Below are 25,973 nucleotides of genomic sequence, written 5' to 3'. Positions count from 1 at the left end.
CAAGATATTAAATCTCAGGCCATAAACACGAAAAACTTATATATGAAATATACATAAACACGAAAAACTTGTATATGAAATATGCATTTTCTTGCTGTAAATGCGACAGACTTGTGAAAATAGATTTAAATTTTAAATTATTCCAAATGCAAGCTCGTTGTTAAAAAAATAGATTTAAAAAATGCATTTAAAAAATTATCTTTCTATGAGATGGTTTTATCAGAATAAACTAAAAATTATTTAAATGTTAATCGAAAGGTTTCTAGTTTCTTGTCTCGAAGTTAGCGTGATTTGGAATTTAGGTCAGCAACTTATTTCTTTATTGCGCTTCGATCGACTCCGCCGTTAATAGTTATTATGGTATCTAGATGTAATCGTGCTCGTGGAGATAATTAATGCCGTTTCATATTTGTATTGAAAGACAAGTTTTGCGAAACGCCGTCTCCGTTCTTCTTGTGCGCAACAAAGATGTCTTGTAATTCCCTCCCGTCGTTTGTCAATTGCATTTTGCATTATGGTTTGCGTGCGGAAGAATTGCGCATCTCTCATGAAGATTCAGAGAGCGAATCGCGTACTGCGACACAGCACCGAACCGCAAGTTGTTACAGCGTTTTTAATTAGAAGACCTCCGATTAGATGAAACGCGGTTTTGTATATTCTTATCGCGCGCAAATCGCACACAATCTTCGGGATTTAGGCAGCGAATGGTTTAGGTGTAACGTCAGAGTTTCGTATATCCGTCACATTTGCATTTATATTACGCCGAGATATATACAATACTTATTTATACGCTCATCGCAGTCACATTACGCGCGAACGCATAACGTGTAAACATATGCTTCGCAAATCTCTATATACGTAACATATACGAGCGATTTTATAGCATTAATTTTTTTAAATTCATTTCTACGCTATATAAATTATCGATCGTTAGGAAATTATCTGTCAATCTCGCCGAACACGACATCCAGCGTGCCAATGATGGCGACCACGTCGGCGAGGAAGTGCTTGGGCCCCATGTACTGCAGACCCGCCAGATGAGCAAAGCCCGGCGCCTTGATCTTGCACCGATACGGCTTGCTGCTGCCGTCGCTAACGAGGTAAACGCCGAACTCGCCCTTCGGCGCCTCGATGGCGGTGTACGTCGCTCCCGGTGGCACTTGGAAACCCTGGGTGAACAATTTGAAATGATGAATAAGTGCCTCCATGCTGCTCTTCATCTCCTCCCGCCGCGGCGGCACAATCTTGGCGTCGTCACATCGAACCTCTCCCTCGGGCATCTGATTCAAGCACTGGTGGATGATACGCAGCGATTGCCGCATCTCCTCGACGCGGCATAGGTATCTGAAAGCAAGAGGCGTCTCGCCAAATAAGTTATAAATATCTGAAAGTTACACACACGTTGCAACGGCATTTCTCATTCATTTGGATGCTTTTGTATGTATTATTACTGACGTAAAATCAAAGTGTATAATCGTAGGACAATAAGAATAATAAAAATAATTAGATATTACTTTTGACAAAGGCTAAACAATTTAAAACAGTCAGGAAATTCCGTTTGTTTCTTAACGCTTTGAGCTACCTGTCGTAGCAATCGCCATTCGTGCCAACTGGAATGTCGAAATCCATCAGATGGTAAGCGTCGTAGGGTGCGACCTTCCTCAGATCCCATTTGATTCCAGAGCCTCGTAACATCACGCCACTGAAGCCCCAATTCAGCGCGTCCTCCGCGGACACGACGCCGATATTGATCGTGCGCTGCTTCCAGATTCTGTTCTCCGTCAGCAGATCCTCCACTTCGTCCAGTCGTTCAGAGTATTTGGCGGCCCAGTCGTATATGTCGTCCATCAGACCCAGCGGCATGTCCAGGGCGACGCCGCCGGGCCGTACGTAGGCTGCGTGCATGCGGGCGCCGCTCACGCGCTCGTAGAACTCCATCAGCTTCTCTCGCTCCTCGAACAGCCAGAAGAAGGGCGTGAGGGCGCCGATGTCCAGCGCGTGCGTACCAACGCCCATAATGTGGTTCAGGATCCTCGTGATCTCCCCGAAGAGAACTGCGAGCAGGGAAAGAATCCCAAGTAGCAAGACCAAATAACGTTTTAATCACATTAGAGACGTCATTTTACATCATCTTGCATCTTGAAATGCTATCAGAGGGGGTGAAGACTTGAGTCAAAAGTTCATAAATGTTCGAAAGGAGAGAGTTTGCTTATTGTCGCCAGTAATGATTAAAGATCGAGACGGGAAACTTGTAGTCAACCCAACTGGCTAGTTATTTAATTAGTTTATTGCACAATGTTTCGACCCTATTCTTTTGGATCCTTTTCGAGAACTTTTAACTAAATCCTTTTGATTTATTAACCTACATTGTTCATAACTGCATTGATGTTGATTTGCAGTATCACTCGAAAAGGACCCAAAAGAATAGGGTCGAAACGTTGTGTAATAAACTAATTAAATAACTTTGCCAGCTGGGCTGACCATAAGTTTCCCATCTCAATTCGCAAATGTTGTACAGAGACAGGCATGTTCGTTCCAACATATTCCACATTATCGAAAGGGACTCGTATCGCTTTTACCCCGAATGTACTTTGCGCGCAGAGGCACGTCTATGTTGAGCAGCTTCTCGATCGCCAGGGAGAAGCACTGCTCGTTGCACATCATGGAGACGTAGTCCAGGCGATCAAAGTAGGGCAGCGCCTGCATGTAGGTCTTGTACTCGATGAGTTTCTCCGTGCCGCGGTGCAGGAGGCCGATGTGCGGATCGGCACCGAGCACGATCTCGCCGTCCAGCTCCAGGATCAGCCGGAGCACGCCGTGGGCGGCCGGATGCTGCGGCCCGAAGTTAAGCTTCACATTCTGTATGGTCTGCTCGGCCATGGGGCCCATCGCCAGCATGGACTCCTTTTGCGGCGGCTGCCAGTCGATCTTCTCGGTGGCATATTTCACCGGCTTGTCGAACTGCGAGAGGAACTCCGCGTCCGGGTTCCATTGGTGGCCCTTGCGACGCTGGCTGCGAACATACAGACCGTTGTCAGGGGAGCCCGTCACGCCGAACTATTTTTCTTTTAAGTTTACCCTTTTATGGGAACGTCTATCAACCGTTAAGTTATATCAGCGTGATATTTCGACAAAATTCCTTGAAATTGATGCGCTCAATCTGGACTAAACTACGCGCCGGAGCTGAACGGCGGGCGGACAGGTTATGTCGTTACATAACGCGCGCACGCGACTAATTTCAGGGCTACGTTCAAGCGCGATTAATTTAACTCACACGTCGGTGATCGCCGGTGCGTTGCTCGGCGCCAGCAACCTGCCGGCGCCGAGAAATCCTGCGTTTTTACGCAGGACGGAGCCCAACACTCTAGCCGCCATGATGCTCACATCACGTCACTGTGACAGCTCGGTCGGTAAGGTTCGACGTTCACCCACGCTCGGTCGGTAAGGTTCGACGCTCGCCCTCGCTCGGTCAACTTCAAATGGTGTCGTGGCAAGACAGTAACAATACGGAAGGGGCATTTCGTGTGGAATCTCACGCTTGGTTATCTGGGCAACGTTATCTAAATGTACGGCTCTACAAAGTTTCAGCTGCTATTTTTTTAGACGTAATCGAACCCCGCAGCTTTGTTTCCTAAAATATGTTTCGCGTCGCGATACCATTGTTAAAAAAAAAACAGCGTGTAATAGAATATAAAATTGATATAAATAATTATTATAATTCAGACACAGCTGCAATATTTGCAATTACACAAATATCTGTAGCGTCTTCCTCACTATTCGCGTTATCTCGTCCGTTCATTTCGCGGAATCTGAGATCGGTTACGAGCGCGCGGATCTTGACCTTTGTCGCTTCTATTTGCGCCTAAACTTGAAATCCTGCGTCGCGAATAGGCGCCCGTTCGTAAAACGAGAAATCGCGAGGACACAGTCGGTCCTCGTGGATATTTCGAACCGAGCTTTGGAGGAGCGCCATGGAATTCCCGTACTCCCCCCGAAGATCCAATATGGTGCACATTACGTACGGTGCTATTTCCAAATTACAGAGGGTACAACTTTAAGCGCGCCTATCCTCTATTTGTCGCGAGGGCGAGCAGAGACGCACTCGTTAAAATTCTCGTGCCTGTTTAACGCATGCCTCCTGTGCTGGAATACAGCACTCGATTCGAATTCCCCGGCGGAAAAAAATTTCTATAAATAACCACGATTGACTTGAAATAGAAATTTGTAGAAATTTTTACATCTTCGTTGAAACATTAATTTTTTTGTGAAAATATCTACGAAACAGTGCCACAAATTACAATGTTCTCAAATCGAGAAATTATTGCAAGTAGTATTTCATGAAAACGTACGATTTTGTGAAATTTAGTACAAAACTTTACTGGTTTAAAAAATTTGCGAGACAACGAAATCTTAAAGAATTAAAACATCTGCTTACTGGTGGAATATTACAAAAATTAACAAAAGGATTCCAGCATTTTCCTGTTGATTTCTCTCTATAACACTTTTTCAATTTACGTAGAATTTCTTAGATTCTGGCAGTTATATTTCGTAGTTTCGTAGAATTTTGCAGAATTATTTCCGGCAGGGTTTACCGAGACATAATCTAACTTACGCGGCGCAATTTAATTATTAAGATTTGTGTATTACGACGCTGCCGCGGTTAAATTTATCTCCCTTAATTTTATCACAGTAATTGCTAATTGCAGGAATTCTATGCGAACGACACCGAGGTATTGCGACCGGTTAAAACGAGGTGCCTTTGTGTCTTTCAGGAATCGCCAAGCAGGTAAAACACACACACACACAAAGGATAACAGGCAGTTTACCAGAATCGCTCTGGCCTTCTACGAGGCAATCAACATGCCAATTTGCAAATAATGCATTACAGGTACTCGAATATCCAACATTTCTTTTGGTTTAACATTTCGGTCCTCCGTCTCGTTTTGTCTCCCACTTTCAGTGAAACTAATTTCATCACGCAGCTCGATATACGCAACGCTAATGTCTTTGATATCTTCTTACGTTTATTATAAAAAGACGAGGAACGTCGGACTCGCTCGCTCGCGCAAATCGTTCGCGCTCATTAAGTCTCGCACTCGCACAGGTGTGCAGGAACCTCGAATTTCCTCACGGGCGAGGCGACTGCCAAGAGTTTGACGTAAGCCACGGTATTGGGGCTGCTATTTCGAGGATAGCAATGGTGTATGGATCATTGTTGCCGTAATCGCGCGCGGCCAAGCATGCGGCCGCACGTACGTACGCGGAGCCCCCTGATCAGGCACAGGTGGACGGCGTCCCAGTTTTTCAATCTCCTTTATTTCTCTTTAGTGTACATTGAGCGTATATATCGTCGTATATACAAAGGTACAAAAAAGTCGATCGCTTGGCGACCCCAGGGAGAGACTCTCCCCGGCTGTTTGTCCGGCGACAAACGCGGGACAGCGAGATGCAACTTCGCCCCGTAGCTCCGCGAGGGTAATTAGTTGATTCCCGCGCGCGACACTTCCGTATTGACGAGTCGAGTGCTCGGGGGCGCGTTCGCGCAGAAAGTCCCGGCCGAAGCGCGTCTACAAGCAGGACGGGTAGTCCTGTGTCGCTTCCTATCGCGCGCGATCCTCTCGACGTGCGAAAAAGTGGAGAGAAAATACATACACATACAAAAGGTACATTTGGCGACTAGAATCGTAACGAGTATAGATAAAATATAAATGTAGGACTGCCTAAGCGTTATATCACTTTATCACGCGTCGTGTAAAAGAAGAGTGCTAAGTAGAAACAAGAGGCGCCTCGGTGCAGCCTCCTTGTCGTCGAATTGACGTGGACTCACGGTAGCGCGCAAACACTTTGTCCTCCGCATCTTCACCAGTCTTCAAAAGACAGACCTCGAGGATGCTATCCCGGGTACAGATATGGGACGACACTCGCTCTTTCTTATTTCATGTCTACGATTTTGGTGCGATTGAAGCTCTGAAAAAGAAAACGGCGCTGGTCACTGAACTAAAATTTAGAAACAGTTGTTCTTCAGCACAATTTGAAATGTGATCTGCACCAAAGCGATGTGTTTCTCCACACATTAATGTACGCACGGCTGGAATTACGAACAGTGTGTAAAACAAATCTGATCGGAGCGGCAACTTCTCCGTAATATATAATTGACTCGAAAAAAACATGGACGCGGTGCCGCGTCTTTCGGGGCTTCAATTATTCCCCCCCGAGTACCACCGGGCGCGGAATACAGGAACCGAGTCCTCGCAATTTACCGGAAACTCGAGCGAGTGCTCCGACAAACGTCGTCCCTCCCGCGAAATGCCTCGACCCCCAACGATCCGCCGGCTAGTAGTAGTCGTAGAGGAGGTAACGGTGCAACGACTGCGGCAGCTGCAGCTTCCGGACGACCTTCGTTAGCCTGGTGCCGCAGAGCTTGCGGACTATCAGCCTCGCCTGATGGGTCAGCGGCAGCGGGGTCCTGGCCGCCTCCATCACCAGGGCCTTCTGCGCGTCCGTCAGGCTGCTGGACCGTCGGATCATGCAGGGATCGAAGCTCTCCGCCGCCTCCAGCAGCGCGCGCAGCAGCCGCGGCTTGTCTGCCGTGTTCTGCAGCGAGTTGAGGATGCCGTGCGGGTCGCGGAACTGCGTCTTGATCACCACCCGGGCGCCGTACTTGAGCAACAACGCCACTATCTCCACCGACGGGTTCTCGTTCGAGGCGACGTACTCGGCGAGCACCGGCCGCAGCGCCGGCCCGTCGTCGCTGCGTATCACCAGATTGGGATCGGCGCCGCGCTCCAGCAGCATGGACAGGATCTCCAGCCGGTTCGGGATGTTGTCCGCGCACGCCACGTGCAGCGGCGAACCGATGATCGGCGACGTCGCGTTCACGTCCGCCCCTGGGGAATACAATCAATTTCGTCAGTAGCCTCTTTGTGCAGGATTAATAATTAATCTCGTGCATCGTCAGCTCGGTGCTGTGTCTCGGGGCTTCAGTTATTCTCGAGTACCAAGCCCGGGCGTGGAATACAAGAGCCGAGTCCTCGCGGGAAAAAACTCGAGGAAGTGCTCGGCAACGGGAACCGCGATCGAGAGAATGCAATCTTTTCGTCTTCGTCTCCGGAGCACTTCAATTCGATTAGATTGTCGAGATATCGCTTCGGATACGATTTCGCCCTGGGTCGCGCGCTTATCCGAATGAAAGAGATATCGGTTCTTGGCGCGACGCGGCCGCGAGGTCTATCTACGATCGCGTGCCGTGCTCCGAGAGCGAGAAAAGGCTCGATACGACACGGATAGATTTAATACCGGACGCGCGTATTCGGCCTTCGGATGCCGCGCGATTTCGGCCGTATGCCAGCGCGTTATCGGCCCCGGGATACCCACCGGCTTCGAGCAGCATCTCGACGAGCGACGGGTCGCCCTTGAGCACGGCCAGATCCAGGGCCGTCGGTTTCTGATAGTCCGGCCCGAGGTCCAGCCGGGCGCCCTGCTTCAGCAGCAGATTGATCACCGTCGGGTCGCCGCCGAGGATCGCGTAATGCAGCACCGTCCGGTAATCGTGCCTGGCGTCCGCCGTCGCGTTCACGTCCGCGCCGTAGCTCAGCAGCAGAAGCACCGAGGATATTCCCTGCGACATTCAGCGATCAGCTTCTCCGCGATTTCGTAACGATCTTAGCAAATTCGAGGGCGATTACTTCAAAGTACTTGGAAAAGCGTGTCTGAGGGAGGGAGAAAATTTGAGAAAAATGGAACGTCTCCGGTGACTTCTAGGTGGCTCTGAACCGGCGGGAAATAAGGGGTCCCGCGTTTGTTGGTCGACGAGCAAATACTCCGCCTCGCCGATTCCGCTTACCTGCGGCAGTCTGGCGGCCTTCATGAGGGGCGTCAGCCCGGCGCGATCCCGCGCGTTCGGATGAGCGCCGAAGGCCAGCAGCAGCTCCATACACTCTAGGTCCAAGGGCGACACCAGATTGATCTCGGAGCCGAAGAAGTATCTCTTGTTCGGATTTGCGCCGGCCTCGAGCAGGATCCTCGCGACCTCGACGTGGCGGTTCCGCAGGGCCAAGCGCAGCGGCTCGTCGCACAACATGGTCCTAAGTCGGAGGAGATTGCGAGAATTACATCGGGTCTTCACGAGTGTTTGAAAAGACTTCGACGACGACGGTCGACCACTAATGCCGCCCGTTTCTTCGATCTTAGTTCAATCTGTCCTCTGTCTCTTTCCAACTGTCCCCTCAGAAAGAGACAAAAGATGATATGACGAGAGAGACAGAGAGCGCTAAGATCAAAGTTAAACGGCGTTGATGAAAAGCGGGGTGAGAGTCGCGCGACGTACCTGGGGAAAAGTTCCCCCGTGTCCTGCCGGTGGTCCACCTTGGCGCCATACTTGAGCAGCAGCTTCACCAGGTCCAGGTAGCCGTGTTCAGCGGCGAGATGCAGGGCCGAGTAGCCGCACTCGTCGGTGGCGTCGATGTCGGCGCCGCGCACCAGCAGCAGTTGGGCGGCCTCGGTGTACCGCTGCCAGACGGCGTAGTGCAGGGGCCTGAGGCCCTGGGTGACCGGCTCGTTCGGCTTGGCGCCGCACGCCAGGAGGATGCGGATCTCGTCGAGCGGCTGCAGCCGTATTATCGAGTCGGCCAGCTCCCGTTGCAACGGGTTGGCGATGCACTCGGTCGGCATCTACGTGGCGCAACGCAAAGAGATAGCTAGAGATGAGAGAAAGAACGGGAGGGAGATTGCGTAACGCGCGCACATCATCTCGCGCGTTAGCAGAGACGGTCAATTCCTGTATCTCGCACTATAGTGAAAATGCTAAAAGTGAGTAGCTTTGTCTCCTTCGAACTGTCCCCTTGGAGAGGGACGAAAAGCCGCGCGCTTTCACCATTTTCACTGTACTGCCAGATGCAGAATCGACCCTCGGGTATCGTCGAGACGGTCCGTCGACGGTGCCCGTCGACACGTAACGTCCTCGGCGTTATTTCTAACGGCGCGGAAATCGTCTCCCGCGGAACGCTGAAAAGACGCTCTCGTCGAGGCCGCGAAGACAGAACGGTACGTGACATGCATTGTTAACGTGTATCTAACGTTGATACGCACTTTAATATCGAGTCTGATTTGCCTTACACGAGCACGTAAATCCGACAAATCTGCAATACAACAAGATAGGGAGATTAATAATAGGAATCGGCTTATGCTCTCGCAATGTTAGACAGATATTTGAACAGCACGTAGTCCCGCGGCCTATCTTAATCAATTTCTAACTGACGTTTCAAATTGTTAACGCGGGAAGATAACGAACGTATTTTTTTTGGTTTTAGCGAGACCCCGCGTATTGTTTCTCAGGTTCTCCTCTCGCACCCCCGCGATTTACAATCTTTTCTACCGCAACGGAACTTGCGCAAGGATGCAGCAAGGACGTCGGCTGAAGAAAAAAATGACAAAAAGGTCGGAAGGTGAGCTGATAAATTTTACAGAGTGCCACAGATCGTAGAGTATGTTACGTAAATTCCAGATCCCGGACATCGCTGGTGTAAGTCGCCGTGGGACGCAGCCGCAAGCGCGAAGATTCTCCCGCAACGGTCTTCGCGGGACACGATTTGGCCGACGATGGGCGAGCAATGCAATCGCCGTTGCCGCGGCGGGGAACTTCGCTGACGCGCGTCACGAGCAGCAGAGGCTCTGCCAAGAGGACGGCGCAATTTTGGCGATGATGCCGGAAGTCCCGCGGCGTCGTCGATCGAGAATCACGCAGTCTGCGCCTCCGCGAAGATCTGGCGCACGACGCGCTCACCGCCTCGGCCACCTTGTCCCTTTGTTGCGCGAACAATCGCGTGGCTCGGTGCGACAGACGATCCGAATCGTCCTCTCCGATTCGAGAGGGGTGGACCTAATCGCGCGATTTCGGAATCTGCCCCGTCGAGTTTGCCGAAAGGCGCAGATTCGCGCCCGACAACTTTAAAGTTGATTCTCACGGTTCCTCTCAATGGAACCGCTTATTGCTAAATTTAGTTAAGGAAATTCCCTCTCTCTCTCTCTCTCTCTCTCCTTCCCCGCGTCTATATTTTGGTTAAATTATAACGTCAAGGAGAGCTAGAACTTAATTAAAGTCTGCGCGACCAAGCGCGGATCGTTGTAATCGCGAGGGCTAGTTCCGTACGTCATAAAAATTACATTACTGACTTGGGACAAATTAATTCGCGGGGAAACAACGCGAGAACCAAAGTCGCTCCGATAACGAAACGCCCCGCGATTCTTGGATCGCTGATAATCTCGCATCGCCCGGCGTATTCTTAGTTTCCTCGTAAGATCAAGATCGATCTCTCACCAGCGCGGTAACGACGCAAAAGAGCCGATATTCACTGCCAATTTTCGCCGCGTATATCCGACTATCGTAAACATTTGCCCCGGATTGATGCAAGATCTTGATAATGTCGCGCAATTTGCCGTAATACTTCAGGTATCGAAGCGGCAGTAGCGCGCCCCAGATATTACGGCTTGACATCTGTCGCACGACGCGATTGAGAGCTTTCGTCGTAAAACCGTCCATCGCTGAACGTGAAACTAAAGGTGTACCGTTAAACACACCGATTCCCGATAGCAACGCATTATTAAATTATTCGTCCGGGCATTTTAATAATTCCGGAGTGCATCTCTTTACGTGCGGAGTAAAAATATAATGTACACGTGTAGGGAACTCGTTGCCAGAGGTGAACTGTTAATTAAAAAATTTCAATTGTCAGGACATTTCACTTGGTCCTCCCGATTTTCATTTTAACGAACGATATCGTTCCTCGATTTCGAGCCGCCAATTGACTTTCGAGGGAAGAGACGGTTAGATGAGGAGGGACCAGTTGTCAGATCTTACTCGTAAAACTCTTCAGAGTGGACGCGGTCTCCGAGAAGAGTTCCCGGCAGAAATCATAGCCATCGAGTAACGTCGCAATTTTTCAGCGGTTTACCGTTCAGTCTTGCATCAATCGAAAGTCTCACCGCGTCGAGGGAGAAAGATATCCTATCTTGCGAGGACAGTGCTTCGATCACTGACAGCTCAACCCTCGGACGATCGACGATCTCTCGCCCGCCCCGTCCGCGTCGGATGAACCTGACGTTTACCGCGTTTATTGTTTACTCACGTCAAAGACGGTACGATGCTCCAGCATGTAGGAACGGTGTCGCGAGAACTGCCTTCTTCGTCGGGCGACCCGGTCCTATTTAAAGCCTCCGGCGAGGCGGCGCGACTCGCCACCCGAAAATAACACAAAGGGGTACGCACTCGGGAGTTCGCGCATGTGTCTTTTGGCTGCTACGCAATTTTTGTCTTTTAGCGCGTAGACGGGAGGACGCGTTCTCCACCTCGCAGCGCGGCTACGGGGACGACCACCCCTTTCCTCTCGGTCTCCTGGGGGAGGAAGCGGAACCGCGAACGTCATCGAACCCCTCGCGACGTCACCCGCTCGCGGCTCACGTGCGTTTGTTTTGGAAAATATTTTGCCATCCGTGTTGACGATCGGTGCGCAATCGCCGTGAAAACGCGCATTTATCGAAACTGCGATGGTGACACGCGACAATCAACCTAGCGGCACAATATATCGGCGCAACATTGAAATAATGTAAATAGGGTGTCCAGCAGACTCAATGAAAAGAATTCCCTGACTTTTTCAGGTTTTCCAGGAGCCGGAATTCATTTTTCCCTGACCGTTTAGTGTAACTTTTTTTCAAGATACATAATTCGCGTACGTCTGTGTGGTAAATCAAGTAAACGTCAAATGACGAAGTAAATTTAGAGTAAAAATGACTAAACCTGCACGGAAAGAATTTTTGAGATGTTTAGCCAATGCTTAATCAATGCCGAGTCCCAGATAGCACACAAAGTCCTATGAATATTCTTCTGGAGTGCAAGTATTCTTAATTTCAGAATATTCCAATCGAATATTCTATAAATGCGCATAGATTATTACAATTAGAAGTCGTACATTCATAACAAAGAAGAACGTTTTTTTGAATATTCGCCGAGACTGTCTGTGGAATATTCGTTCAGAATAATTTTTCAATATCCATCGAGTTTACGTATTGCACATTGTTTGTTGTGTAATACATTTATCTTATGCAAAAGGCGGTGAAACCTGTCGTCGTACCATGTATAACCGACACGCTATAATCGATAGATCATTCTATTGACATTCGAAAAAGATTTATAGTAGTGCCAGTTCGAATATTCTACGAACATAAGACAAATAAAAACTTGAAGAGATGGATCGCCAGTAAATAAAGAACAAATAATAAGGATAACGTCGACAATTAACTGGCACAATATATTTCGTTTAAAACATACAACGTTTCGACCAGTAATACTGGTCCTTATCAAGTATTAAAAATTCTTAACAACCCATTGGATGTGACAGCAAAAAATGGGTGACATTGGTAGTAATATAAGAATACATGGAGGAACGAATCACTCTGCACCCATATGGAGTAGATATAAAATTTTTTTTAAAGACGTCAATTGTTGTGAAAGGTCGGTAGAAGACTGATAGCATTAAAATATCGAGAGATCAACGTTTGTCAGAACTATAAGACAAATATATAAGAATGACCTATGGAGTATTCCACATATTCTTCAAGAATATTCTCGAAATATTCACAGAAGTGTCTTGTGATCATAAAAATCAAATTATCAATAATTACTTAATTTCGATAATAATTTTCACGACGCGGGCTGCGTCGCTTTCCTTTCCGAACACCCCCGGCGACCACCCCGTGTCACCCTCGGCGCCGTCGACGATTCTAAACGACGCATCTCCGAGAGACCACTCGACCGACAATTGTACGTCAATAATATCTGCGATAATGGAATGTTTTGTTGCAACAAGTTCAATTTACAGTAAGCGCGCGGCGCTCTGTAAATATCGTGCGCATGACACGACGCGCACGTGGCGGCACGCACAAAGAGATTCCTGCCGCACCACCCCCCTGCCTCCCCCCCGCCGGATACGTATGTAATAACGGAGCAACAACTCCGCTGTCCCGTTGTCTACAACTACGTCTTTCAGAAAGTTCACTGATCTTCTCCGAGCCGAAATTAAACCGAACAGCCCGCGATTTCTCTGAATTTCCCGTCCGCGCGCGCGCGACCGAGAGCGGGACGGTGACACCGGAGCCAACGGGGGGAAGGGGGTGGAAGAGAGAATTGTTTTTCTCTCGCGTATAACAAACGTAGAGGATTTTTCCAAGGAAAACGAGGCGTCACTTCGACGATCTCGCTTGGGAACCGTCAATGTTCCGAAAACGCGCAGAGAGACACGGCTCTGCTTCACAGGATGGAGCTTGATTTTTATTCACGCGCTCTCACTGCGAATGTAAATTAAAAAAGAGGAATCCCCTCGCAATTTTCAAATACGATCTCCACAGCTTTCTTTTCGCCCGTGGAAAACGACGGCGATATATACGCGAGTGCGTCGCGACTCGAACGGCTGGAACTTTTAAGCGCGTACCAGACTACGGATTGACATCGGGATTAGAATTTGAAATTTGACCGATTGGAGTAAAAATCGCTGAACCTGCGCGGAGAGAAATTTTTGAGATGTTCAGCCGGTGCGATGTGCTACTGGGGAATCTCAATTCGTAGTCAGACACGGGTCTCACGGAAACACAAAAATCAAATCATCAATCATTACTTTGCACGCACCAATAAATCGAAAACGTTGACCTAACGACAAGTTATCGAGACTTAAACAAACGCAGATACGTGGGTCGCTCTTCCGAATCAAGTGGCGTTACGGATAGAGTTCATTAAATGCTTTGTACGCGTGGTCCCGCAGATCTTGGCGTAAAAATGACGGTAAGAGGCGATTTCGAACGCCCGAGGTAAACCGGTGCCCCGTAGGTCAAGCGTCGATTGATACAGACCGGGCCTCATTCTCGGTCGAGACCTTGGGGGAGGTGCGAAAACAAGGTCGATGGCCGGACCGAGACCCACGTACGTGATAAATGAAGAGAAAACCGCGAAGAAAGACGACTACGCGCGCACACACACACGCGCGCGCGAGTCTCTTCTCGTACCGAGAAAAACCTGTGGGTCCCTTCAGTCTCCCCCTCGACTCCCCGTGGCGACAAAGGTTCAATTTGCGTTCGCTAAGCGGATACCTGAGCGCGCGAGAGCGACGAAAGAGCGCAGGACACATGCGGATATATATATATATTTTTTTTTTCAGCAATACTTTTTATTAGGAAATATTTTGCACTTATATTAAATACCTTATATTCATAATTAATTTCAATTATAATAGTTATTGTTATGCATCATCCTAACTCCCTACTAAGAAGCATGCTTTTTCACTAACACATGTTACACGACCTTAAAATTACTCGAGTTGGATGTTCATATTTTGTTCCGCAAGCAATCCCTTTTCTTTACTTACAATCCTTAAAATGCAGTCCTTACAATACAACGGATACAATACTAAACGAATGTATCGAAATATGCGCTCCGCTTCAACTGATGATCCGGCAGAATTTTTGGGAAGAAAAGATCACACGACGCAATTCTTACGCGTGGCGAAAAATCAAACGATTGTAATCGGGAAGAGGAGATGAGGGGGGGAAGGCGAGGCATTCTCTCTGCAGCAAGAATTGTTGAACGCGAGTCTCTACTACACGTGTGTTAACAAACTCATCTATACAAGTGCGTGGCCATTGTGTACATATAATATATATATATATTATATACACAGCGCCGTAACTAGGCACGTGCAACAGGTGCACAGGCACAGGACCCGAGACAGGAGAGAGGGGGGCCCTGAAACGGAACTAACAAAAAAAATGGAGTGCTTTCCAAATGTTCGATTTTTCAAACTTTTAAATTTTGAATTTATTAAATTGTAAATTTGCGTTATTGAGCGATATAGCAATTGCTCGACCTCTCAACGACGCAACAATCGTCTTATGTCATACTTATTTTATTTTTCCTCAAAAAAAAAACAACTGAGGGGCCCCAAAACAAAACCTTGTAGAGAGCACACGAAGAGCTAGTTTCGCTACTGTATATATATATATATATATATGTATATATGCAAAATTTAAATCATTGTATATACTTCTAAAAATACATATAATGGTTTTAAATTGCTCTGCAGATGAGAATATCTTGCGACGAAGCTCCCGAATGACATGTTAATTTGCGATTAAAATAAAAAATCAGGACAAGCGTTAGTGAACCGGATTGTCGGTGACAAACGCAAATTTCGCACATTCGAGCATTCGTTAGCAAAGTTCGCCTTACGTTTACCTCTACCGTAGCTCCAATCTCTTTCTTTTTCTCTTCCCTTCGGAAGTCAGGCTACTTTCAAAAGTGTCATTTACACTCACGACATATCCGTTGCGCTGGAAAGACCCTTTCTCTCCTACGCAACTCCGATCTGTCAACGCTCAATAATCCTCATTCTTACGCACTAACATTTGTGTTTCTCTCCACAGTTTCTTTTTCTTTAATCTCCTCACTGGACTCCCTTTCTCCTCTATTTGCTCGCTATATACGCGGTGCCTTACTATATAACGACACCCGTAACCAACTTTGCTTAAGATCTTACACCCTGACGGTGACCTTACACGCGAATTATAAAAGCTGGTTTGTTGCGATCAGCAAAAACCGAACGGCACGGTACGTTCTGCGAAAATTATATTACAGTCGGCGGGACGAGACGAGTCGAGTCGAGTCGGCTCAGCTCTCAATCTCTCCCTCGTCCCTTATATGTCTCTTCTATACTCGTACAATGTATGCGCATTCGTGTGCGCGTAAGCACGTGTTTGTCAGTTTCATGTATTTTTCGCATACACGTGAATCTCTTGCCGTATTACACTGAATCCGCACGCTTCTCGAGGGTACATCCGTATTCAAATCCCGCTTACGACAACAGTCTGATCGAGGCACGTCGCCACGCCATCGCCGGCAATCGTACGCGAAACATATTCATACTGGCGTTTACAGAACCGAATTGCGTTATGTGCGTTAACAGTCCCCGACGAGAGAAAGAGAGCCGCGACGACGAAGAAATTAATTGACGCGGTACAATTAATTTCCGGCGTGGCGCGGCTGCGACGAGGCGTCGATGCGACATTGCGCTCGAAAGCGCGGATGGTGACACGCGCGTGTCCCGACGTAGCGCGGAGCGTACTCTCTGAAAATCAATCGGTGCATTATCATTGAAAACAGTTGTAAGTAAAGCACTGAATAATTTAGTGCTGCACTTATAACTGCGAATCAGTGAATGTTCAGTGATAATCCACTGATTGACTTTCACAGGATGAGCAAACGCGAACGAGCAAACGAACGAGCTTGCCTCAATGTGTATCAATCACAAAATGATGAAACCAATGAAAATCATCTTCCCTCGATACATCAGAGAAAGAAGCGAACGTTACGCTCGATCCACGTTCGTTCGTGGTCTCGTTTGCCTTCGGGTCCACCGCTCGCCGAAGCGTCCTCGAATGCGGTGCTCCTCGACGCAACAGCGCACAAAATGTACATTCGTGTAGTAATAATAAGTGTTGACTATAATGGGGACTATTCTACAAAGTTCTCTCTAATGCTTAAGGATCTAAACCGTGTGAACGGACGCAGTCAAAGGCTTTCGCACGTGATGTACAATATATAATACTGAATCGCTCGGGACAGTGTCGCGCGAGTACTGCGAAGGGAACTGAGTAACGAGTAGCTCGGGGGAACAACGGTCGAAGCGTCGGCGGCGATTCGGCGTAATATGGCATTGTATAATTCTGATACAACATACAAATCCCTAATGATAATCGTAATAATTAGATTTCTGTAACGCTACAGTTAGAAAAATGAACGTTTACAAGTCAATCTCGTCTATTGTTGCTACACAAGTCATTCACAAAACATCAAAGCATGTAATTTCCTTCGTAGTAAATAGGCAAGCAACTATATGTACTACAACAGACGATAATTTCTTAAGAAGATTATTGTTTGCAATTGACTAACATATTTAAACGTAAGATTTTCTCATAAACGTTTTCCGACGTAATAATAGTAAGAAGTGTAAATCGGGTAAATCGAACAGTCGAAAATATCTCGATGTCCGCCTTATTTCTAACGTGTGCACATTGTAGTTGTCCTTACTCAGACCGCGCAGAAAGTATTACGCCGGAAATTTTCCTCTTAAGTTTAACGTAATGTAAATTAAATTTCTATCAATTGAATCACTAAAAGTAAAAACTTAAGCTAAAAAGAAAATATAAAAATACTACTTTTAGGGCAGATTGTTTCAACCCCTCGAGTTAACCAACAGTTAAATCGCATACACGTCTCTGTTTTTAATTAGACAGAGATAGACATAATTTAATCAGTAGCTTGTCAAGATGTTGGAACAATCGGCTCTTACGCGAAATACGCCAATGCTTGTTGCCAACTGAATGCAATCGTATTTAACCGCTCGTACATGAAAAGTTAACAAAAATCAAACGACGACATCCACCACAATCGTATTGGTTACGCGAACAGATCTCTGTATGTCACGTATTTATGTAGGTATTTATGTGTATGTGTGTGTGTGTGTGTGTGCGTGCGTGTGTATGAGCGTGGTGTGTAATTTTTTTCTTTTTTCCTTTTGTTTTAATTGCATTGCCTATTTAATCAATTAGATATTCGGTAACTGTAAAAAAGACTTACAAATAAATGATTCGAGGTTCCATCGATTCTAGAGTTATGTATTCTATCTACAAATAATAATACCATCGTAAAAACGGAGAGACCAAAGCGATACACAGTGTAATTAAATATAATTATAAACTGCCTCAAAATGGCTACCTATTTACTGCTATCATAAGTGGCTATTATGATAATAGTCATTAAGTATCGTTCACACTTCTTTGATTGTGGTTTAGTTACATACTTTAAGACGTTATGATACATGTGAGTATGACACGGAGTTCCACTAAAAATATTTGTTAGATACGCTGAGCATTACTGACTTAAGCACTGTACTAAATTCACATAAAATTGTATTGTATCATTATTATTAGAAAACTAATTATTTTTCATTGGTTTGGAATACTGGGGTTTAATAGATCCGTATAAAACCTTTGTCAACTGGAACTCTTAGAATAATGATTTACACGATACCGATCCCTTGCTGGAAGGGACGCCATATACGAGTAAGTCATTACAATTCAACTCTCATTGGACATTACAACAGGCAACAATTGCAAGTCATGTTTTCAGTTTGCGTTAACATTACAATATCCAATCTACTGCTTGATTCTCTTTCCTTTCTCTTTTCCTTGCTTTTCCAATATATCTCGATATATGGTGAAAATGTACAGAGACAATCGCGTCTGTCAAATACGTAATGATTGCATAAAGAAATGATAAATGAGAATAAATACAATCATGTAAGATCTGTGACATGTGTTTCGATTAAATGTTCAACTTCAGCGTCTTGAGAATGTGTTCAGTCGGATGGCAGCAGTCTTACTGCAATTAATCCAAGCTCTAACAAGCCTTCTAAGTTAGATTAGTTTTTTTTTCCTTCCCTTTACATGTATCTTGTATATTGTCTAATATAAATAAATTAATGATCCAGTATGAGGCCAGAGAAAGGCAGTTACATACTCTAAGTGATAGATAAACTTTACTTTATCTTCTATGTGTTATTGTTCATATCCACTTTTGTTTTGTATCTGGCACTCTTTCCTATTTTAGGCTGCTTCTCAGTTTAACTGTAATTTATTTTGCTGGATTATTGCGTTGCATGGAAAAATATGGCTTTATCCAAAATGCTATTTAACAAAGGCAATACACCGTACAATTACATTGTATGCGCGCCACAGTTGTTGTCACACAATTAAACTTCTTTGAAAAGGCAGAACCAGTGTCCGTAAAAACAACGTGAGACTGGCGTTTCGATTTTTACAGACAACAGGTAATTCTTATCGTCAATTACAAATGCTGTTATTTGTACACTATGCATGTAAAAAGCATTACACTACATACGTATCATGATCGTTCATCTCTTGTGATGTTCAACAAAGCTAAATGGTAAAGTTCGAATAAATACCGGTTCCTCTTACTGTATAAGTTATCAAGGTATATATAGAATAAAGGCAGAAAGAAGAAACCTTCCTCGACAAAGTGCCTACAAAAATATTTATATAATAGATTGAGGATTGCTGTGTCTAAGACTTTAATCTGGTTATATTAGCCACGTGTTACCAGTCTTAAACATAGTGACTAATCGATCATGGACAACCCCTCCTGTCTTTCTATAACTGTATACATTTTTGATCTTTAAGCGTCACTCTCTGGTGCAGAATATAAAGCGTGTCATAATTAAGAATCTCTCTATTTCTGTGGGGCTTATTTAAAAATACAGAAAGATAAATACTCGGTAAATACGTACATATATGCCGTACAGATGCCACAGATAACTTAACGAGAGCAAGATGAGCTTCACTGAACCATATATATAAATACGATGTGTAATAAAAAATAACTTATGCTACGAATGCCTTCCCTTGTCAAAACATTTCGAGGTCATTAAAAAAATATCGGTTATTTGACATAGTCAATCTTCTTTTTCTCTTTTTCTGCTTTTTTTTTGTCTTTTCTCCTTCCTTTTTTTTTCTTTGAACTGTACTTTGTAAATCTTGTAAATCTCTACGAACGATATTGATGCAGGATTCAAAAACGTATCTCATTACTATCCATATAAGCTAACTACATCTGTCACTAAGTAGAAGAACGGAACACGGCTGACACCAACCATACGCGTAGCGTTCGTCCACAGCATGAAGGAATTCTTATCGTAGATATATGAATATTCTATACAATTCGTATTATCGTCCAGTAATACCTCTCATCGTCTGCGTTTACATACAAATCCTGCGTATAAAAAAGTCTCAAAATAATAAGATTTTAAAGACATTTGTTCACATTTGCTCAACCTACTGTTTTGATCTTTAATGCCATATCTCTTATAAGTTTGACGCCGTTACAATGCAAGCACTTATAAATATAGAATTAATATTTCCGATATTAATTCACGATGGATGACACGCGAGTTCTCGTACGTATACAGTTCCTTTGTGCTTTGTACGAGAGAACGAAATATTAAAAAGGCAGCTTATTTCAAAACCCTCCAAAGAAGTACTTTCTCAACAATTCTTGTTTCTTTTCTCGGCGATTTTTCTTTCAAATTAGTAGGCGTATCTCAGAAAACGTGCAATCCACGTTTTTTCTAACTTGACAGGACTTTCACATAATTTTCACATCATTTTCATACTATGTTGAGAATTTGAATGTATCAAAAATAAAAAAAAAGTGTCATACATAAATAATTTTACAAGATAAAAATTAGAAATTTGGCTTTAAAGCACCGTCATTTTGAAAACGTCAGCTTTTACTTTCCAGAAACGGAGCATGTGAAACTTTTCATGTATCTTCAACACGTCTCTTCTGTTCCACGTAAAAGAGAGTATTATCGTAAAAATTCTTCTATTTTTGTCTTTCCGCGTATTATCAAGAAAAAATTCCAAAACTTCAAAATAGGCTGCCCCTTTAAAGCTAATGTCACATTGTACGTGACCTAAATTCGTGATTCACGATTCCCGATTCGCAGTAGATTCACGGAAATCCATTCACGTAAAAGAATAGCGTATTCTAATTTGATTCATGATGAACAGAATCAACAATGATATCCATTAATTTAGCAGAATTGCTATTTCGTATCAGAAGTCTATCTTATAATAGGGAGACTCTCATCTACATTTATCATATACGAAACGCCTACCGAGTAAATCAAGGACGTTGGAAGTCGCAGATATCAAAGAAATTTAGGATGTTAGCGAGTATAGAAGAATGATTTTCAATCCGTTTCGATTATACTTTCTGAAATACAACTGTCGGAAAAGATTTTGAATTTGTTCGTGTCCTGAGGGAATAAATTCAAATCTCAAAATTGGAAAAATAACATATACCGAACGACAAGATCGAGAAACAAACTCCTCCACTCTTTGTCACTCTTGTCCTTCTACATGATAAGCAATTTTTCTACATCACTAAGTCATCCAACATCCTTATTTACCAATAATGTATCCTTGCTATTTTTGGTTCCTTATGTAAGGCTTTGCTCTATGGTACATCTTAAAAAAGTCACGATCAATTCGCGACGTTTCACGCCTTTTGCTTTTGCCAAAATGCACTCTGTACTGACAAACGAATCTCTGCTTCTGTTCACGCCACACGCGAATCTCTTACGAAAAGCGAACCGCAAATTACGCGGATAATCTGCTGCTAGCTTCACGCAGCGTTTTTATAATACATTCTAAATATATATACGAATGACCCAATATACTCCCATTAAACACCAACTGACAGTTACATAACATCAATGTTACAATTTCTCACTCAATATCAATGTAATGTAACGCTTGTTGTACATAATTGTTACATCGATGAGTAGGAGATTGTAGTATCAACGTTATGTAACTGTCGGTGTTTACTGAGCTCCGCAGAACAATTTGTATCTTTGTACTAAAAAAAAAAGTAAAAATAAAAAACCGGGATTCTTCTCAGGCAGTCTTTCCAGGGACAATGAATTCAACAAACATACATATATAAACACGGTAATAAGATACATAAACACGATGTAAGACACAATCGCCTGCTAAGTTCCTTAACTTAATGCTGTGTTCGAACTTTTACATATGGTAGCTTTCTTTTTCCTTGTATGTACATGGAGCGGAGCTGTTCGAGACACAAATTATATCTCCAGAATGCACACTGAATCGATAATGGCATAAATGCAGAAATACGTTATACGCTCTAAACATAGTAGTCTTGTAAACCAGCGCGCGAGCACGCCGCTACGAGTACGAATGAAGAATGATGCGTGATGAACTGAAAATAAAATTAAAAAAAAAGGGGGGAGAGTAGAGGAAAATAAAATAAAAGCTATCTCAGTGTAAGGGAGCTTAAAAAGTATATAAAAAAAACCAACGTCTGGAACAGCTCTTTGATGATGTGGCGATAAAAAGTTTGTCCGATTCAAAACTGAATTCTAAAAAAACTCACTACTTCTTTGTACAGCACTACGGTAGGCTGGAATTTAGGCTCTCCGGCAAACGATAATTCATCATATGATACGGTGGACTGGCCGGACTGCTCGGCTGGCTGTTCATACCGAGATTGCTGGAGCCGCGGCCGCGTTTTCGCCTCTGTAAAATGCCCTTTCTGACCATGTAGAAGCGGATTGTGCTGATCGGTATCTTGTACTTTTCCGAGGCTACTTGAAACGTCATGCCGCGTGCCACCATGTCCGAAGCTTGCTTGAGTTCCTCTTCCGAACGCCTTTGTCGTCTTTGATAACCTTGAAAAGACGCGACGATATTTAGCGTGCGCTAAACGTGCATAAGCGCCGTCGCGGGCGAGAGAGACAATTGGACCCCAAGGCTCACCTTCGATCGCGGGAAATGGGCTGCTGGGATTGCAATTATTACTGGACACCATGCTAATGGAGTACGGTTTTTCCTGCTGCTGTACAAACTGCTCGTCCGGCTCCATTTTCACCATACCCGTGGTTTCGGTGAGGGTCGCCTCGCAGGCGCTGAGGGCTTTTTCTAAATGCTGCAGCGCCTCGCTGTGCTCCATGTTGACGTAGTTGGAGGAGTTGGGATTGTGCGAGGCAGGTGGTGTGATGGCGGCAGAGTTGTTTCCCGTGTTAGTCATTGTCGGGCATGAGAGGAAGTCAGAGGAGGTCTCGTCGTTGGATGAGGTTTCCACCTTGAAGTTGCTGTCGCCGTGAGTAGGAGTCGACGGGGTGACAGGCGCGTTAGAATCGCACGATTGCGTATTGCTCTCGCTCGCCGAGTTATCGCTTCCCTGAGTGGATAAGCCACGAATCTGACGGAGAACGTACAACATATTGTCAGGTGGTCTCTCGCATACGGAAGGAAAAAAAATTGTATGTATACAGTCGCCATGTAATTCCAGTATTGCTACTCTAATCCCTGGTTTCCACAGCGTCGTTCAATCTCGATCTTGGTCTCAACTTTGTCTTTCACCTCTTTCTGAGGGGACAGTTACACGAATCGAGATAGGATCAATGTCAAACGACGCCGGTGAAAACAGGGACTCGGGCGCGAAACAACTACTATTTTGCTCAATGAAATAAGCAAGGTATTCGTGCAATATTAGCCTTCGTTACGACGGCACTCGTCGAAGGGAAAAGAAGTGGCCGCAGTCGGAGACGTAACAAGCGCCAGATTCTTGCGTACCTGCAAAACTTCCGCCGCTTGCATCAATGTAGCCAGCTGTTGCTGTTCGACGTACACCTCGCCGCGATACATGAACTCGACCAGGGCCTGAAGCTCCCACATCTTCATGTCTCTGAGGAAGATAACGGGGTGGGTGCACGGTATCTCCAACAGTAGGCGCTCCAAGTAGTCACTGCAGGCGGACAACACAACCTTGTGACACTTTATCGAGCCTCCGTCACAGGCCAGAGTCACATCGACAAACTGCTCCGAGCTGAGTAGCTTTGGAAACGCACTGTGCATGTTCGACTGATGAGAGTTCCAAGAGACACAGAACTGCTGGCGATCCCCGCCGGGATAAGTGCCCGGGCTGGGCAAGTTATTTCCAGTTTCCATGGTCGTAGCTCAGCGTAAAACAAATCTGTAAGAAAAGATTAGAATGAGTTCAAGGTAATTCGGAATCCACGCAATTTCAGATAGATTGTACGGCGTTCTCGAGCGCGCTTGGCAGCCAAACGTCACACAAAACTCGGAGACTATCTCTAAAGGCCTATTATCGCAGCTATTCCATAAAAGTTGCAAGTTGATTGGCTATACATTTCTCGGAACTAGAACTTGGATCAAGTTCTAGCATCGTGGACACAGGCCTTTAGGGCCAGTTTCACAAACGTCGTTTAACCCATGGTTAATTGATCCTCAGTCTCTCCTTGGATAACAAGATAGAGAAAGATAGGAAGTCGATCGAACTCTGGTCAACAGTTAACCGACGTTTGTGAAACTGGACCTTGGACGATAAAGAGGGTGGCCCAGCATGGAAATGTTCGGAATTGCTCAGTCATCTCCTAGACCTCTATCGCGCTCTCTAGGGGAGACGGAGGCAATTCTGATCACGAGTCCAAGCTAGGGTGTCAATTCTATCCCGCGCTAACAGCGAGGATGCCGGAAAGGCTGTGTCTCCTGCCAGCCGTCCCCTTGGAGCGTGACGAAGGCGCTCGCTTTCAACATCTTCACTACACCGCAGGACACAGAATTGACACCCCCGGGCAGCGGTCCGTCCGCGAGACCGTCCCGCGTCTTAAATATAGTCTTAACGCGATCGTCGAAATAAGAACGGACCGCGAACACCTAGTCTCTCTCTCTGTCTCTCTCGCGCGCGCGTCGCCAGCGCACGAATAATTGAACAAAGCGGCGCATTCACGCGGGGCGCGCGTTAATGGAAAGCGCAATGGGGGGAAGAAAAAAAAAAAGAAGAACCTTCGACAAAGGCGCTCGCACCGACGCACCGCGCGTTAGAAAACGGGATTCGGAGAAACGCATCCACCGCCGCGAGTTATTCTCGGACGCCCGTAATTAACGAAACAAATGACGAATCTGACGTCCCGGCGCCCGCGATTCCCCGAGGGCCCCCGCACACTTTCTCTCTCTCTCTCTCTCTCTCGCTCGCTCTCGCGCTCTCTCACTCACTCACTAAGAACGCGACCGCGACGAGTCCTAAATAATCAGACTCGAGCGACGACTCGAGCGAGCCCACTTTCAGCTGGCGAGGGAAGCGACGCGCCGTCCTCGGCGTCGGAAGAGGCAGCGTGCGCTGAACGCGGGAACGTCATCGGGAGACAAAGACAAAGACGGGCCTCGCGGGGCCGGGGCCGGGGCCGGGGAACCAGCCGGAGCACCGCGCCGGACTCGGTCGCCTCGTAGAAGGGGGATCTCGCCCGCTCGCGTTTCGCCCGAGCGGCGCGATCGAGCCGCGCGCGAGAACAAAAGAGATTATCCGGCGGTACCCGAGGCTAGGTTAACGAGAAAGAGAGAGAGAGGAGTTAAAAAAAAATTGCAATATGGCTGTCTGGCATAGGTCTGGACGGAACAACAATATCTGTACGTGCGTTCGCGCGCGCCACCGCACACCTACACGCATCGCGCGCACTCGCTCACACACGCGTACACACACGCACACACACGTACGCGGCCGCGCATAAAAAGCGAGATATACGATCGCACATTTATACGCATACCAGATTCGCGTCGTACGCGGACGTAGAGGCACGGATGCAAGAATCACACGCACGCACGCACGCCGCAGTTTCAATCGCACGCGGGGGATCGACGCAAAATCCACCCCCACCCCGGGATTCGAGCGGGCGATCGAGCGCGCGCGGCGTCGGCGAATCGATCGGCGAATCGGGCGAGGACGGACGCCGTCCGCCGAAAATCCTTCCAGGCCGTGAGGCTCTCTCTCGACGCGGCACCGCGTGTGTGCGTGCGTGCGCGCGGCGAACTCGCGCGTACGTGTGACAAACCGGATGCACGCGCTCCCGTAGACGCGGACGGCACGCACGGACGAGAACGAACGAACGAACGAACGGGCGGGCGGGGGGGAGAAACGTACTCATTCAATGACTCGAGAGGCACTCGCGCTCGCTTCTGCCCCAAGCAGTCCCGACCGCGACCGAGACGACGCGTCTCTCACTCTCTCGCCCCCGGAATTGGCAATCACGTGTCGAGGCCTCGCTCGAGAGAGCCGAGTCGCAACGTACGAGGCGAAGTGTCGCGGGGGCGCGTGCCCGACGATGTTACACGTCGGAAGCCGGGCGCGCTTGGAGCCTCGCGTCTCCGCGGCGTGAATAAAAACGGGATATGTATACATGTATACGTATGTGTATATGTACGTATCTCCTCCTCCGCGGGAGAGGCGACACACGTCGCCCTCCCCCCCCCCC

General features: G+C 46.5%; 3 protein-coding genes across 7 annotated transcripts; all 3 read right to left on the bottom strand.

Moving 5' to 3' along the window:
- Window positions 1–727: 727 nt before the first annotated feature.
- LOC105560816 (NADH-ubiquinone oxidoreductase 49 kDa subunit) lies at window positions 728–3,417 on the bottom strand. The gene is made up of 4 exons (XM_012010259.1): window positions 3,275–3,417; window positions 2,580–3,013; window positions 1,583–2,054; window positions 728–1,344 (listed from the first exon to the last, which is right to left on the bottom strand). The coding sequence occupies exons 1-4, from the start codon at window positions 3,373–3,375 to the stop codon at window positions 939–941; spliced, it is 1,413 nt and encodes a 470-aa protein (XP_011865649.1). The 5' UTR covers window positions 3,376–3,417; the 3' UTR covers window positions 728–938.
- A 2,844-nt stretch (window positions 3,418–6,261) lies between these two features.
- Window positions 6,262–11,463, bottom strand: LOC105560814 (ankyrin-3-like). 3 transcript variants are annotated; one of them, XM_012010258.1, is made up of 6 exons: window positions 11,124–11,463; window positions 9,088–9,137; window positions 8,327–8,670; window positions 7,844–8,084; window positions 7,375–7,618; window positions 6,262–6,887 (listed from the first exon to the last, which is right to left on the bottom strand). In XM_012010258.1, exons 3-6 carry the CDS (start codon window positions 8,668–8,670, stop codon window positions 6,334–6,336), a joined length of 1,383 nt encoding a protein of 460 aa, XP_011865648.1. In that variant the 5' UTR covers window positions 9,088–9,137; window positions 11,124–11,463; the 3' UTR covers window positions 6,262–6,333. The 3 variants fall into 3 exon arrangements, with proteins under 3 accessions (XP_011865648.1, XP_011865646.1, XP_011865647.1); XM_012010256.1 differs by lacking the exon at window positions 11,124–11,463 and adding an exon at window positions 9,492–11,111; XM_012010257.1 differs by lacking the exon at window positions 9,088–9,137.
- Window positions 11,464–17,483: 6,020 nt separating this feature from the next.
- On the bottom strand, window positions 17,484–25,739 carry LOC105560813 (broad-complex core protein isoforms 1/2/3/4/5). 3 transcript variants are annotated; one of them, XM_012010255.1, is made up of 5 exons: window positions 25,269–25,541; window positions 23,278–23,677; window positions 22,459–22,903; window positions 22,076–22,370; window positions 17,484–21,901 (listed from the first exon to the last, which is right to left on the bottom strand). In XM_012010255.1, the coding sequence occupies exons 2-4, from the start codon at window positions 23,650–23,652 to the stop codon at window positions 22,093–22,095; spliced, it is 1,098 nt and encodes a 365-aa protein (XP_011865645.1). In that variant the 5' UTR covers window positions 23,653–23,677; window positions 25,269–25,541; the 3' UTR covers window positions 17,484–21,901; window positions 22,076–22,092. The 3 variants fall into 3 exon arrangements, with proteins under 3 accessions (XP_011865645.1, XP_011865644.1, XP_011865643.1); XM_012010254.1 differs by lacking the exon at window positions 25,269–25,541 and adding an exon at window positions 25,643–25,739 and having other exon boundaries at window positions 17,484–22,370; XM_012010253.1 differs by having other exon boundaries at window positions 17,484–22,370; window positions 25,269–25,538.
- Between the last annotated feature and the right edge of the window lie 234 nt (window positions 25,740–25,973).

This window comes from Vollenhovia emeryi, unplaced genomic scaffold, assembly GCF_000949405.1.
Source record: "Vollenhovia emeryi isolate VEMERY1.0 unplaced genomic scaffold, V.emery_V1.0 DF939221.1, whole genome shotgun sequence".
In the NCBI taxonomy this organism is placed as follows: Eukaryota; Metazoa; Arthropoda; class Insecta; order Hymenoptera; family Formicidae; genus Vollenhovia; species Vollenhovia emeryi.
This window is presented reverse-complemented; position numbering and strand designations above follow the sequence as displayed.